We start from the raw sequence: 15394 nt of genomic DNA, 5'->3' as shown, positions 1-15394 counted from the left end.
GTGGCTGTGAGCTCAACTGGGGCTTGGGGCCTCTTGCAAGCTCTCTGGTTGCTGGCCGAGTTCCTTGCAATGTGGGATGGAGGCCCGCAGCCCCTAGAGGTCGCGCACAGGTCCCTGCTATTGGCCCTTTCCATAGGTGGTTCATACCATGGCAGCTTGCTTCTTCAAAGCCAGCAGGAAGGTCTCCCTGGTTAGCTAAGACAGATTCTTCTATAAGGAAGTGTAATTGTAGGGTAATCATCACCGCTGCCGTGTTCTGTTGGTTAGAACCAGTCACGGTTTCCTCTGCATTCGAGGGGAGGGCATCATACAAATGCATGACTCACTGAGGGTCACCTGAGGGTGTGTTCACCACCGTGTTTGTCCATTTAAAAAAATTTGTAATGGATTATGATTTCTTTTCTCATTCTAGGTATTCACTTTTATATCCAATATTGTGCGGGTAATTTTGTGTTCTTTTTCTTAAAGAGGGACCCCAAGATGAGTAAGCTTTGGACCAAAACCTTGATCTCCTCCTGGGTTATACCCCTCTATATCTTATAATGAGAAACTTTTGTTTTTGGTGGTTGCTTTTCTTTATCTTATACTTTGAGCCAAAGTGGGAGAATCTAGCAGAATCTGCTTAATTTACCCGAAACATTTTTGTATAAAAGAAGAGAGGCAAGTTTCGGAGTCTGCTTGGGAAGTCTTTGCTTGTTTTGTTTAGTAACATGATTTGCTTACTAAAAATTCCTTATTTTTCTTCTATAACAGAGGCTGAGGAAGAAGAGAGGGTGAGGAGAGGAATTAAGATGAAGGAGCTAGGATGTGAGGAGCAGTTTGTTAATGGAGATGAGTGAAGGCGATTTTTCCCCCCAGGGCATAGTTGTCAATGTCTGGAGAAGTTTTTGGTTGTCACATCTGGGGGGCAGGTACTGCGAGCACCTAGTGGGTAGAGGCCAGGATGCTGCTGAGCATCCGACAGCGCACCGGAGAGACCCCACAACAAGGAATCATCCAGAGGAAAGTGTCAGCAGTGCTGCTGTTGAGAAGCCCTGGATTAGAGGCAGAGATTTGAGACCAGGATCCACCCTGCTCAGCACAGCTGCTGACTCCGCAAGAGACTAACCTGGCTTTTTCATTTTTGTTATGTATGTTTGTTGTGTGTGTGTATGGCAAGAGGGAGGGGAAAAGATGCATGTAGAAGAATCGAGAGTTTTTTCTCTTCTTCTTAGTTTCTTCAGAGAAACAAGGGAAAGTTCTGCTTGATCTTAGTCTGTTTTTCTCGTGGGCTAACATATCTGAGGACCGGAGAGCAGCAGTTATTGAAGAAATGGTAAAATAAAATCAGAGCAAGGACGGAATAGAGAAGAGTGATGTGTGTTTGGGGAAGTCTTTAACTGACTTTCCAAAACAATGCTGTCTGATAGGACTTTCTGCGATGATGAAGATGTTCGATATACTGTCCAATGCCTGTGGCTTGAAACGTGGCTAGTGGCTACTGTATTGGACAGTTACGGTTCCAGAACCGTAATTTTGGAGCTTGAAGAGATCTTAGCAGTGATTCCCAAACCTAGCTGATCATAGAAATCTCCTGGGGGATCTTTTAAAAAAATACTTTCTGAATAACATTTCTGGAGTTGTTCTCTCTTTATGAAGCTCTCCTGGCGATTCTATGTGTGGCCAGGTATGGTAACTCCTGCCTGAGAGATCTCGTCTAGCCTGATTTCATAGAAAAGGAAACTGAGTCCTGTCCTGGGGGTGCCAGTTGTCTAAGGTCTCACGGGCCATTCAGACTGTTCTTGGTCCAATGCTTTACCCTTAGTGTAAAGTAATTAGCTTATATGGTAGAATTGTCATGAAAATTGGATTATGGAAGGAGCCACGATCCCCAAAGTCTTTATTTTTGTCGAAGTTCTGATTTTGGGAAAAATTGCAGGGAGATTTTAACCTTTTTGTTCTTGGCCTAAAATACTTGAAGACTTTTTAAGACTTTTTTCTTTTTTTTTTTAAGACTATTTGCCATTTCTGGTAAAGTGAGGTTGGTGATGGGGAGACTTTGGCAGCAACCACCTCATACTTGCAGTGGTTGGCAAAGGCAGCTTAGACGGGGCTTAGTAAGAAGGGGTCTGCGTGAAGTTTGTCTTAGATTTGTATGTCTTGGGCCTCTGAAGCTGAATCACACGTAGCCCTGCAAGGTCGGTAGAATGGTTCATCTTAAAAGATACCGAGACTTTGGGGATCTCTTATTTTTAATGGAAAAATGTAAACATCAAGGTTGTAATCTAATGTGCTAATAATAAGCACACTTTTCACTAGCACGGGGGTATGCAGTCATATCAGGACATTCTGACTTCTAGTGTCAAAGGAGACAGTGGAACTCTTATTGGTTTTAACCTTGAAAGCTCAGAACTATGCAATTGAGATGCTTTATGGTGGTATTCAGAGACTTTAACTGGATGGTGGGGGTTTTTTTTTAGTCATGTATTTGTATCTTTGGGAAGGAGTTAAAAGGACACTGTTGTTAAGCATAGGCAAAGTTTCACATTTTCTCTATTTTAAGATAATTAGTATGAATGTAAGAGAACCTAATACTGAAAATCTTTTAGTATTTTTATTTTTAGATTTAAAATCATTTGAACTTGAAGCTGTTAATTGGCAATACAAGGCTCTTTTTAAGATTATTCTTCAAAGGGCCCATATTTTCAATTAAATTCTTAAATTTTTAAAAATTTATATTACGGTTTTATTAAGATATATGTCACACACCATGAAATTCACCCTTTTAAAGTGTACAATTCAATGATTTTTAGTATATTCACACAGATGTGCAACCATCACCATTATATAATTTTAGAACATTTTCATCACTCCAAAAAAAGGAAAAAACCCTACATATTAGCAGTCATTCCTCGTACCTGCTTACCCCCCTCCACCCCTGGTCACTGATAACCACTTTCTGTTTCTATGGATTTGCCTATTCTGGACATTTCCTTTAAATGGAATCATACAACGTGTGACCTTTATATTTTGGCTTCTTTCACTCAGCATAATGTTTTGAAAGTTCATCCATCTTGTAGCTTGTATCAGTACTTTTTTTAAAAAAAAATTGAGATATAATTTGTATACCATAAAATTTACCCTTTTAAAGTGTACAAATCAGTGGTTTTCAGTATATTCACAAAGTTGTACAACCATCACCACCAGCTAATTCCAGAACATTTTCGTCAGCCAAAAAGAAACCCAGTACCCATTAGCAGTCACTCTTCATTCTCGCCCCCCCAAGTCTTGGTAACTACTAAACTACTTTGTATTTCCATAGATTTTTCTGTTCTGGACATTTCATATAAATAGACTCATGTAATATGTGACCTTTTGTGTCTGGCTTCTTTTACTTACTGTAATTTGTCAAGGTTCATCCATATTGTAGCATGAATCAGTACTTTATTCCATTTTATGACCCATTATCTGGATATGCCATGTTTTGTTTATCCATTGATCAATTGACAGACATTTGGATTGTTTCTACTTTTTGGCTAGTATGAATAATGTTGCTGTCAACATTCGTGAACAGGTTTTTATATAGACATATGTCTTAAAGTCTCTTGGGTATATATCCAGGCATGAAATTTGCTGGGTCATGTGGTAACTCTGTGTATAACTTTTTGGGACCTGCAAAACTGTTTTCTACAGCAGCTGCTCCATTTTACAAACCCACTAGCAATGTATGAGGGTTCCAGTTTCTCCACATCCTTGCCAATACTTGTTCTTGTCCATCATTTTTTGGCGAGGAAGATTGGCCCTGGGCTAACATTTATTGCCAATCCTCCTCCTTTTTTTTTTTTTTTGTTTTTTTGGTGAGGAAGATTAGCCCTGAGCTAACATCCATTGCCAATCTTCCTCTTTTTTGCTGAGGAAGACTGGCCCTGGGCTAACATCCATGCCCATCTTCCTCTACTGTATATGTAGGACGCCTGTCGCAGCGTGGCTTGATAAGTGGTGCATAGGTTGGCGCCCAGGATCCGAACCTGTGAACCCAGGCCACCGAAGCGGAGCATGTGAACTTTACCACTACACTACTGGGCCAGCCCCTGTCCATCTTTTTGATTATAGCAAAGTGGGTGTGAAGTGGTGTCTCATTGTGGTTTTGATTTGCGTTTCTCTAATGATGAATGATGTTGAGCATCTTTTTGTGTGCTGATTGGCCTTTTGTATGTCTGCTTTGGGAAAATGTCTATTCAGATCTTTGGCCTACTTTTTAATTGGGTTATTTGTCTTTTTATTATTGAGTTTTAAGAGTTCTTTATATATTCTGGATACAACTCCCTTATTAGTTATATGATTTACAAATGTTTTCTCCCATTCTGTGGCTTGTCTTTTCACTTTCTTGATGGTGTCCTTTGAAGCATGAAAATTTTAAATTTTGATGAAGCCCAGTTTATCTATTTTTTCTTTTGTTGCTTGTGCTTTTGGTTTCATATTTAAGAATGCATTGCCAAATCCAAGGTCGTAAAGATTTACACCTATGTTTTCTTCTGAGAGTTTATAGTTTTAGTTCTTACATTTAGATCTTTGATCCATTTTGAGTTAATTTTTGTATGTGATGTGAATTAGGGGTTCAACTTCATTCTTTTGCATGTGGATATCAACTTATACCAGCACCAATTCAATTTTAACAGTACATTGCTGTCATTAATTTACTTTTTTCCCGAGTATCTTGACTTCTAACAAGATAATTACTTATTTGATGTTTAATGCAATATAAAGAAAATAGCTTTGAAATATTAATATCATTATTACTAAATAGTACAAGCACTGAGGGAAGTTTAGCATTTCTTTGAAAAGTTTTTGTCCTTAGTCTCTTTTAATGAGATGCAGTCTATCAAAATATTCTGTTCTAATGTCTCTTGAATTAATTCTTTCTCTGTGTGGCTATGTTACCAATTTAATATTTGTTTAGGTTCATTTGCTTCAGTTTTTCTGTTTAACAGCTTTTAAATTTGTTTTATTTGTCCTTCCAGGGTGTGTTTTGGCAGATGCATACGTGTATATTCATATACATATACGTGTACATATGTATTAAGATACATATATATATATGCAATAACAATATATATATCTCATTCTTTATTCTCCCTACTTTCCTTGTGTAAAAGGTAGACTATTATATTCTGGAGGTCTTTACACATCCATACCTAGTTCTTGTCCTCATTTTTTACAGCTGCATAGTATTCCATTATGTGGATTCCCTATTGCTGGGCATTTGGATGGTTTTTAGTCTTTTACTATTAGCCACAGTGCCACAGTGAATAACCTCGTATGTTCTTGTGCAGGTGTTTCTCTAGCTTAGATTCCTAGGAGCAAGATGGCTGGGACAGAGGATAAGAGCTTCTCTAGTTCTGTTAGATGTTGCTGTATTCGTCTCCATAAGGACTGTGCTGTTCTCTACTCCCACTAGCAATGTACAAGAGTGCCTTTCCCCCAGAGTTTGTTGTCAGACTTTGGGATTTTTGCCAGTCTGGTAGGTGAAAAATGGTATCTCAATGTAGTTACAATTTCCATTTTCTTTATGAGTGAGGATGAACATCTTTTCATATGTATAACATCATATGTATTTATTTTTCTGTGAATTGTTTATGTCTGTTGCCACTTTTTCCCATTGGATTGTCGATCTTTTTTTTTTCCTCCCTGTTTCTAGGAACTGTTTATATATGGCTCTTTGTGACATGAGTTCAAATACTTTTTTCTTGTTCGTCATTTGTCTTTGTTTATAGTGTATTGTGCCAAACAGAAGTTTTTTATTTTTTATGTAGTCTAATTTATCAATTTTTTCTTACATGGCTTCTGGATTTTGAGTCATAGTTAAAAAGGCCTTCCCTACTTCAAGGTAATAAAGGGATTTCACCCATGTTTTCTTCTAGTACTTGAGGGGTTTATTTTTCACATTTAATCTTTAACCCATTTGGAGTTTATCATGTTGTAGTTATTTAAGCCTCTTGGTACCTCTTGCCAAATTACTTTTCAGATGAGTTTTATACTCTGTTGATTATGAATAAGAACTCCTGTTTCTCACCCTTGCCAGTGTTTGTATTGTAATTTTATAGTGACAATAATCTTGCCAAGTGTTCTGCTCTATGCTTGGACGCCTCCTCTGTAAAATGGGGATATCTGCTCTTGTTGATTAAAAACAAAATAAAAAATGGTAGAACTGAGAGCAGTAGAGAACAGAAGTGTTATATCAGGAGTTATTTATATTGTATAGTGCCTTACACATAGTGTGATAATTATAGGCACTCAATAAATACTCAGTTGATTATAGGCAAAGTACTCCTATGTTGAGATTTATTTTTTCGCAGATTTTATTCCCCTTAAAACTTTGATAATTACGGATAATGTTGTTTATTTCCTCAGTTTGTAGAAGACTATGAACCAACCAAAGCCGACAGTTACAGAAAGAAAGTGGTTCTTGATGGAGAAGAAGTCCAGATAGATATTCTGGACACGGCTGGACAGGAGGACTATGCAGCCATTCGAGACAACTACTTTCGGAGTGGGGAAGGTTTTCTCCTCGTGTTCTCAATCACAGAACATGAATCGTTCACAGCAACTGCTGAATTCAGGTACATTTGAAGTGAAATGGCCTCCAGCCTCCAGGAGGCTTTTTGCCTTCCTTTCGTGTGTCTTAGGCTTGAAAGGAGTTTGGGCTGAGCATAGCAGTAGAGGATTAAGCTTGTTGTTAGGAAGAATTCTGTTTAAAGAATTTTCTGGGGCTTTTTGAATCTTGGCACATTATAACCCACCATTTGTTATAATCTCTTAGGGCTTCCCTGTTTTATAATTTCTGAATATAAATTATCTTAAGAATCTGTTGTCCCTAAAGAGGACGAAGCCATTCCATATACTCAAGAATCTATAATTTTGTTTTTATATGGATTCTAAGAGACAGTGATTGATGAGTTGTCTTTGTCTTTTTTATAATTTTACAGGAAAAGTAACAATTTTAATCTATTTTGAGGTTTATGAACGTTTTCAGAGAGTGAAAGATGTGAGTCAGAGTGACCATTTGCCGCTCCTGTAAGGACTTGAGCAAAGTTGAGTGGAAAGAACCCAGCTTTAGAATCGGACAGACTTGGATCTGAATTCCTGCCCTGCTGCTTGCCAGTTTTGTGACCCTGGGCAAGTTTACTTAGCATCGGAGATTCTGTTTCTTTATCTGGAAATGTGCTTGTCAGTTGATCAAATGAAATAAAATGATGCTTTAGACTATAAATTCCGTAAGGGCAGGAGCCGTGAGTACCCGTGACTGTGTCGCGTCCCCAGGCGTTCTCACAGTGTGGGCACATGGTGATTTTCATAGTGACTAGATATTAACTGCTATAATTCATTTGAAAATGCAATAGTTAAAGATACCTTACGTTCATTTTGTTATAAAGAAGTAGCTGTTGGGCGTAGTTTTATGGAAATTCTGATGGGAAGGATATCTTTCTTTTTACCCTGTACCCTTCTCATTTCTCTTACATAGTTTTTTTTTTTTTTTTTGGCTGAGAAAGATTGGCCCTGAGCTAACATCTATTGCCAATCTTCCTCTCCTTGCTTGAGGAAGATTGTCCCTGAGCTAATATCTGTGCCAGTCTTCCTCTGTTTTGTATGTGGGACGCCACCACAGCATGGCTTGTGTGTAGGTCCGCGCCTGGAATCCGAACCTGTGAACCCTGGGCTGCCAAAGCGGAGCACGTGAACCTAACCACTGTGCCACCGGGCCGGCCCTGCACAGTTGTGTTTTTTCATCCACTCTCCTTATACACATATCTATCCAGATGACTTTTTATTTTAAGAACCAGATCTAGAGTCTAACAGGGAACTAAAAAGGGAAAAAAACAGTAATTTTTTTTCGTTCTGTAGCAAGTTCTGGTCAGAATTAAGGTGATCAACCAAAGGTAAAAATGAGGAAGCTAAATATCCCCCCAAGATTTGGAAGGAAGCATCAGTGAGCCAGGGAGGCCTCAAGGGTGAGCTCAGGTGAACCAGCAGGGTGAGTGGAAGGTGAATAAGGCGGTGTTCAGTTGTTATGCTCCACAGGTTCCAGTCTTCAGAGGCTGACTATCGAAATCCTGTGGTGCTGCCGTGTGTGCATCGATCAACTAAATGACTAGGGCTCCTTATGAGAGGCCCATGGGTTCTCAGACTTGTCTGACATACTTAGAGTTTCCTATGTGTGGATGTAGCCCATGTATTCATAGTTGTGTTTCCATCTACATCATCTTGTTTTATGCCCCCTTGAGGATAAAACAGGACAGATGCACACACGACCTTATTTCCTTCCCTGTCCTGAGCCTGTTCATTTCCCATTGCCCCCTGACTCACCAAGAAAGGAAACGTTGACAGGGAAAGAGTCATCTCCAGAGACTAGACAATGCCACCCTTGTCCTGTCGGCCCGGATCATCACACGCACACAGATAACATTCATGCTTTCTTGTGGAGTTGGAGCAGAGTCTCATCTCATCTTGGGAGAAGGGTTCTGGTTGTTATGTGAGAAAGGGCATCGTTAGAAGAAACATGGCAGATGACTACCTAAAAGGGAAAGGAAGGGGAGTTAGTTCTTGAACTCAGGACATTTGGATGAAAGCCCCAGAGCTGTCCAGGTCTCTTGTGTCATTGGAAGCAGAAGCGTGGAGGTAGGTTGTCTGAGCCTTGGGTTAAACTCAGTCACTTTACTTTGTGCCCGTTAGCAATTACAGAACAGCATTTCTGTATTTATGGAAAGGCCCCAACATAAAACGAAACATTAATACGCTCTATCTTCCTTGAAACTTTTCCTGGACAATATTCCATAGGTTTGTTACAATAGGTTTTGTCATAGGTTGAAATAGTTTTTGAAATAGGTTTGTTGCAAGAGATTGGAACTTGGTACCCCCATTTTGTGTCGATATGTTTATTAGTGAAGTAATTTTACATTCCTCTGCAAGACTCATGAGCCAGAAAGCTCTCGGTTTTTCCCGTTCATAGTTTATACTGAGCATCTGACTTCTAAATGCAGTGTGTTCTGTGACCCTGTGAAATGTGGGCGTAGCAAAGGTCCTTAGAGGCCATTTTCAAGCAGCTACTTGCTTTCCTTCTTTTTCATTTTTCTTAAAATATTTGATATCTGATACTTAAATTGACTGTATGGAAAAATTTAAAAATATTTTTATTTTTATGAAATGTTACCTTATATCACATAAAAAATCAATGCAGATCTCTACAAAATATATTTTTGAAGGGGTCTCCTTTTTGGAATATATTGGAATGCTGAAGTAGAAATGTCCCCACTGGACCAAAATAATGGAAGTGGAATATTTGATTTTTTTAATATTTATTTTGCGTAATAATTTTAGATAGCTGATTATTTTTAGTAGAGGTAAAATTTAATGTGCTGCTGGTAATGGTTTTTCTTAGAGAAGATATTTTTAAAGTACTTTTCCATAGGCCTTGGATTTTTTTTCACTTTGTAGCAGAAAAATAAGGCACATTAAAGTACAATTACTGCTTAACGTAAGTGATCCCATTCTGCTGCCTGTCACATCTACTGTATCTAAATGGAGACTGTGTTCGGGGGGCAGGTGCATACACACATAATTGAAACAGAAGCTTTACAAAGCCATACTTACTGTTACTACTCGAGATTCCCTCTGATGTTTCTATTCTATTCTATTCTATTCTATTCTATTCATCTCAATGAGGAAAAAAATTACTGGTTGTGACTCACTAAATTGATTTCACGGTCTAGCAATAGACCGCCACCTTCTGTATGAAAAACACTGGATTTCATAGCTTTTATTCTCACAAAGAAATCATACCATTATTAAGCATTTTATGTATGAAGATACTTTGGGCTTGTTTTTGTCTCAGGGGTCCCCAGGTTGTTCCTTTTCTTTTGTGCCTAAGCATAAGTTGGGGACCCTGTTGAAATGCATAATCCTGGGCTCCTATCCAGACGTTCACTTCTGTAGGACTGCTGTTGCCCAGAAATCTGCATTGTATTGCACAGCCCAGGTTGTTCTGATACAGGCAAACTGAGGACCAGACTTTGAAAACACTTGTCTCGTTTATGACAGGATCCAGGGAATGCTTCCTTGGAACATGCCCTAAGTGTAGCAGTTTCTTCTTCTGCCGTGGGACAGCCTTGCATTTTAGATGGGTCGACGAAATTGGGTTCTTCTTCCTGCTCTCTCAGCTGCTTTATTTTTGATGTTATGCCTTAGGGAACAGATCCTCCGCGTTAAGGCCGAAGAAGATAAAATTCCATTGCTCGTCGTGGGAAACAAGTCTGACTTAGAGGAGCGGAGGCAGGTGCCCATCGAGGAGGCTAGGAGTAAAGCGGAGGAGTGGGGCGTGCAGTACGTGGAGACGTCGGCTAAAACGCGGGCCAACGTGGACAAGGTGGGCATGCGCTCTCCGTGTGTTTCTTGGAAATAGCAGAATGTAGATGGGTATCATCTGTTTGGTTTTGAGGGAACCATTTATGGAAACTAGGGGGGGACTGATTTTTCCAAATTTCTAAGCCATTTTGCTGAGAAGCACTGGGAAGGTTTGACCCTGGATTTAAGACAACCCAGAATCCTTTCAGCTTGTGTCATGAGCCTTTGTCCGAGTGGGCTTAATGTTGGCGTAGCCCTTGGAAGTACGGCAAGATGAGGCCATTGTCTTGTGAAGACTGTGCTGGAAGGATGGATATAAGTACTTCCCTATGCTCTCTCATCTTCCTCAGCCTGTTGTTCTTCAGGAGTAGGGCTGGCTGTGTCGGGCTGGTTCCTAGGAGGTTCCCCAAAGAAACACGGTGTTTCTTGATTTTGCTGTCACTGAGTTATTGGTTAGATTATTTCTTTTCACCTTACCGTCCACTGGCAGAGCCAAGGTGTTCTGTGTTTATAACTCAGTCTCTGGATAGTATTGCTCTCTGGAGTCAACTCTCTGGGGATCTCTTTTCTCTCTCTTACCATCCCCAGCATACTTTCTCATTCAGATCCCTGAAGCTAATGAAAAGGTGACCTTGATAATGATGAACATAGACAATTTGAAAATCCCCCTACCAGTGATTGCTGTTGTTAGGCCTTTTTTAAAAATATTAAGGTTCAGAGTCGTTGCCAGACAGCTAAAACAGACAGTCTTAGAAGTGAGGTTTCACTTCTGCCCTCACCTTGTTCATCAGCTGTTACTTCGTGGTCAATGCTCTTGTAAAATCTAAACACACATCACTCTGGCCACCACGCACTGGGTGTGTCTGCTTAGTATTACACAGCATCAGCATCTGAATCCCCCACATCATTTCTTATGTTTCCCTTTCTTATGGAGAAATACTTCTCCTTTACTTCTCACCTGAAGAGGGAGAGATTTGTCCCCAAGCTTTCCTTCAGCTTGAAGTGATGCTGGAGGAACACTGGCATTTGGAATGTTGGGATTAGAGGGTTCCCTTTAGAAGCACTTTGGCAGCATCCACAAAATCAGTCTGTTTAGTTGTAGTCTGCCCTGTGCAGTGGGTTGAGTTGTTAGCTGTTGTTTCTTCATATTGTTTCTCAACCCTTATATTGATTCTTGTGCTATTCCAGATCTCTTTCTTTCTATCAAATTGTTCCTAGCTGTAGAAAACACACAGGAAATCCAAACATACTTATTTTAAAAAACATCAGGAAGGCTTTCTGGGCACTGAGCTGTTGAGGTATATTTTTGGTGGGGTGGGGAGTGGGGGTGCTGCTGCGCACAGCTTGTCATCTCCCCTTCCTCCACTGCACCAGCTTGACTGGCCAAACAGGAACCAGCAGAAACTTATGACTGGCAGCATTGTATTCACTTGTAAACAATTTACACGAAAGGAGGTTGTTGATAAGATCAGCTGATGAACAACTTTGTCATCATTTTAAGTTGTGCACACTCCATTCCTCTCCTGCCTTTTGCTGTTAAAGCAAAAGGAAAAACCTGAAACATCTGAAGCTGTTCACTGTTGCTGTTCTGAGTGGGGTGCTTAGGTCAGTTTGGGGGGGTTCCTTTTCTCTGCCTGGTCGTAAATGCATGTGGAGTCCTACACTCAGTAAGCTTGATCTTGCTTTTCATCAAGAAGAAGGTAAATCTAGGAAAAGAAATGGAGCTTGTGGTTTTATGGGAATATCCAAAGATAAAGCCTACACTGTCTCGCACTTTCTATCTCCGTCATCCCTAGGAGAAATCTGAAACGTTGCCTTGTAGGAGGCGTATTTTGTCTGCTTGGGCGTAATCAGTACTTTGGCATGATTGCTGTAGCAGAGGGCAAAACCCAAACTATTGTGACAAATGATAATCTCTATCGAAATAAGGCACTGGCATTCAGAGGACAAGTCTTATCAGTTCTTGATAAAGTTCCTTTCAGCTAACATCGCAAGGAACGGAGGAGTGGTTGTTCCTGAGAATTAGAGTGGGGGTGTGCAGGGGAGGGGTGGTGTGACTGGATGTCTCTCTTCTCCATTTCCCCAGTTTCATAGTGCAGGAGGCTTGGTTTATGCTCTGTCCCCCTTCTCCCCACCCCCTGTGTTCCTGAGTCCGCTGTTGTGGAGTTACGCTGGGAAAGCTGTCATGTGTAATGATGTTCCTACCTTTACAGGGTCTTTATGAGGATTAAATAAGATACAGTGGTACATAATAAAGTGCCCAGTAGCAGATACTCACATCATTCTTAACCTTTTCTGGTGGTTGGAAACGCTAGAAACTGATTACTATTGTCATTCTCGACATTTGTAAATTTTACAGACTTTTAGATCTGTTCTGTGATGCTTTAGCCTTATCATACTTGTCATAAGGACAGATTTTATCATTTTGAAATAAGCTGTTGAATGACAGTAACAGTATGATGCTTCTGTCCTTAGCTTGACCTGACAACTGTGTGATGTGAGCAGAGATGTTTACTTTGTATAATTAGAGTATGTTTTTAATGTTAATTATTTTTATTTGCTCTAGACCTTTTGTTTTTGATGGCGCTTGGTTTATAAAAATTTTGGCGCATGGTTTATGCAAGTGTTTGGCTTTATGCTTTAAAATGTAACTATATATCCTGCTTATTTCAGTTGCTTCATCAAACCATTAAATGGCTTTTTCCTCCCTATTCTTTTCACTCCTTCCTCCCCACCCCAGGTGTTCTTTGACCTAATGAGAGAGATCAGAGCAAAGAAGATGTCGGAAAACAAGGACAAGAATGGCAAGAAAAGCAGCAAGAACAAGAAAAGTTTTAAAGAAAGATGTTGCTTACTGTGAATGCCAAGATGGTGGATGGAGTCAGCCTCCACTAAGGACATAGGGCGGGTTCCTTCAGAGAAGACTATAGTCAACTTCTTGGCGTGTTCCCTGCTCTCCCCAGCCTCGTTCACGCATACTTCTTTAAACGGGGAAAAATATTTGTGAATCAGCGGCTGGCAGAAGAAATAAGCCCTCATCCTTGCAGTGGACCAGCTGCTCTGTCAGGAGGTTTTGGAGTTCCCTTTTCCCTCCTTGCCTCCCTCCCTCGCTTCCAAAAATTTAATCACGCTTGTAGGGCTATAAGTAGGAAATAGTCAGGTGTTCATTAGAAAGAAGAAGTACTGTCATAACATCTTATTTTTTTCTTTGGTTTTATAACATTACCATCTTTTGTTTTGAAATAAAAACGACTTATTTTATTAGGTTTTGGGAGAAGGGGGTGGGGTTAGACCCTCCCCAACCTTTATCCAGCTTAATGGTAGTACTCAGAAAAATCTGTTAAGCTCTAATGACACTGAAAAAGTCAGAGATTTTTTTTTGATAAGTTTCTTGGTGATACCCTGTGGATCTGAAGCACAGCTAATAAATTTGAATTAGGCCAAATAGGTCAATAACAAGCTCATAAATCCTTCTCACATATGAAAAATGAAAGTTGTATTCTTCCTATTTAAATATTGGCCAATTATAGTCTTTGTTGGCTATTTTTCTCCTGTAGCATCCTGATTTTGTGTAGGAGCTTCTTTTTAGTAGATTAAGTGAAGACTCAAGAGTAGTATACCGTATAGTGACACACTTTTCTAATCGAATTTTTTAGAAAAAATTCTTTGGCTAAATCTTCTCCTAATTGCCAGTCAAGTGGTTAAGGCCCCTCTTTCTCCACTAGAGATCAACATTCTGTCACCTTCTGTGTGCATGCAGAGGTTGAGAGAGCCTCTTCTTTTGTTTCTTTCAGTGTAACATGAGTTCTTCTGAAGAATGTGGTGAGTTAAAATTGTATTCTAAAATCCTGAAGCCAGAGCCTGTGCCAGACGTTCTGCTACCTCTCATAGACTTGCTCCATAATTCTAAATTTAAAATTAGAAGTGGGGAAGGATAAGATAAGCCATTGCCCCTTTACTTCTGAGAATTGGCTGCTGTTTCAAATATAATTTTTTTGAGACAGCTGTATAGTTAATTAGAAAAAGATTTTTTTTTCTTTTTTTGATGAGGAAGATCAGCCCTGAGCTAACATCCATGCCAATCCTCCTCTTTTTTTTGCTGAGGAAGACTGGCCCTGAGCCAACATCTGTGCCCATCTTCCTCCACTTTATGTGGGACGCCGCCACAGCATGGCCTGATAAGTGGTGCGTCGGTGCACGCCCGGGATCTGAACCCAGGCTGCCAGCAGCGGAGCGCACGCACTTAACCGCTACACCACGGAGCCGGCCCCAGAAAAAGATTTTTATTGATGAGATGTTGTTAATCTTTCTTGTATCAATATTCTGAATTCAGCAATCAGAAAATTTTTCATCAGAAAAGGAGTCCTGTGATAAAAACCCAGTATTCAGCACATTTTTCCCCATTTTTCAGAAGGGACATTTCACATATAGGTGCCAAATTAAATTGGGGTGGCGAGAGCAGGAACCTTTCGAATTTATGGTTATTACATAAATTGTAGAAATTATAATCTGACTGGAAAACAATCTTGTATTTCCTCCCAAAGAATCATGGGCTTTTTTGAATTAAAAAAAAGCTGACAAATATACTTTTTCAGGGTTTCAGCCTTTTTATTTTATCCTTTCGTCGCACATGTGAAAAGCAGGAATTAAAGAAATTGACAGTAAATTATTCATTATAGTTCTTGTTGGATGTTCTGCAATAGCAGACAAACTTTATTTCAATTAATCCTTTGAGTTGGGCTGTGGGAAATAAAATTATAAGTATAAATAGTAATTTTAACTTCATCTTTCTTTTGGGAGAGATGACTACTCTTTCTTCTTAAAGTTTAAAAAGTTGAAGGTAACCACACTCTTGAAATTTTTGAAACAACCTTTTCCTTCCCATCCTACTTTGCCACCTGTTTGATATCAGTTCCAGTCGAGAGTAGGTAGATTTGGAATATGTACAAATAAATTAAAGAGGGTGTGAATTGTTTCATGCTATGGAAATTATCTTGGTATATGCTGTTAGTATAGT

The 15394-nt window shown here is 39.6% G+C and overlaps 1 protein-coding gene across 8 annotated transcripts in view; it reads left to right on the top strand.

The window, feature by feature from the left end:
• RALB (RAS like proto-oncogene B) overlaps positions 1 to 14963 on the top strand; it is a 42366-nt gene extending 27403 nt beyond the window's left edge. For all 8 annotated transcript variants that reach the window (XM_058548798.1, XM_058548804.1, XM_058548799.1 and 5 more), the window contains 3 exons: positions 6391 to 6599; positions 10222 to 10399; positions 13118 to 14963. In XM_058548798.1, the coding sequence (XP_058404781.1) occupies positions 6391 to 6599; positions 10222 to 10399; positions 13118 to 13237 (507 nt within the window). In that variant the 3' untranslated portion in view covers positions 13238 to 14963. The remainder of the gene's footprint in view (positions 1 to 6390; positions 6600 to 10221; positions 10400 to 13117) is intronic.
• The last annotated feature ends 431 nt before the right edge of the window (positions 14964 to 15394 follow it).

Source organism: Diceros bicornis, chromosome 10 (genome assembly GCF_020826845.1).
Source record: "Diceros bicornis minor isolate mBicDic1 chromosome 10, mDicBic1.mat.cur, whole genome shotgun sequence".
NCBI lineage: Eukaryota > Metazoa > Chordata > Mammalia > Perissodactyla > Rhinocerotidae > Diceros > Diceros bicornis.
This window is presented reverse-complemented; position numbering and strand designations above follow the sequence as displayed.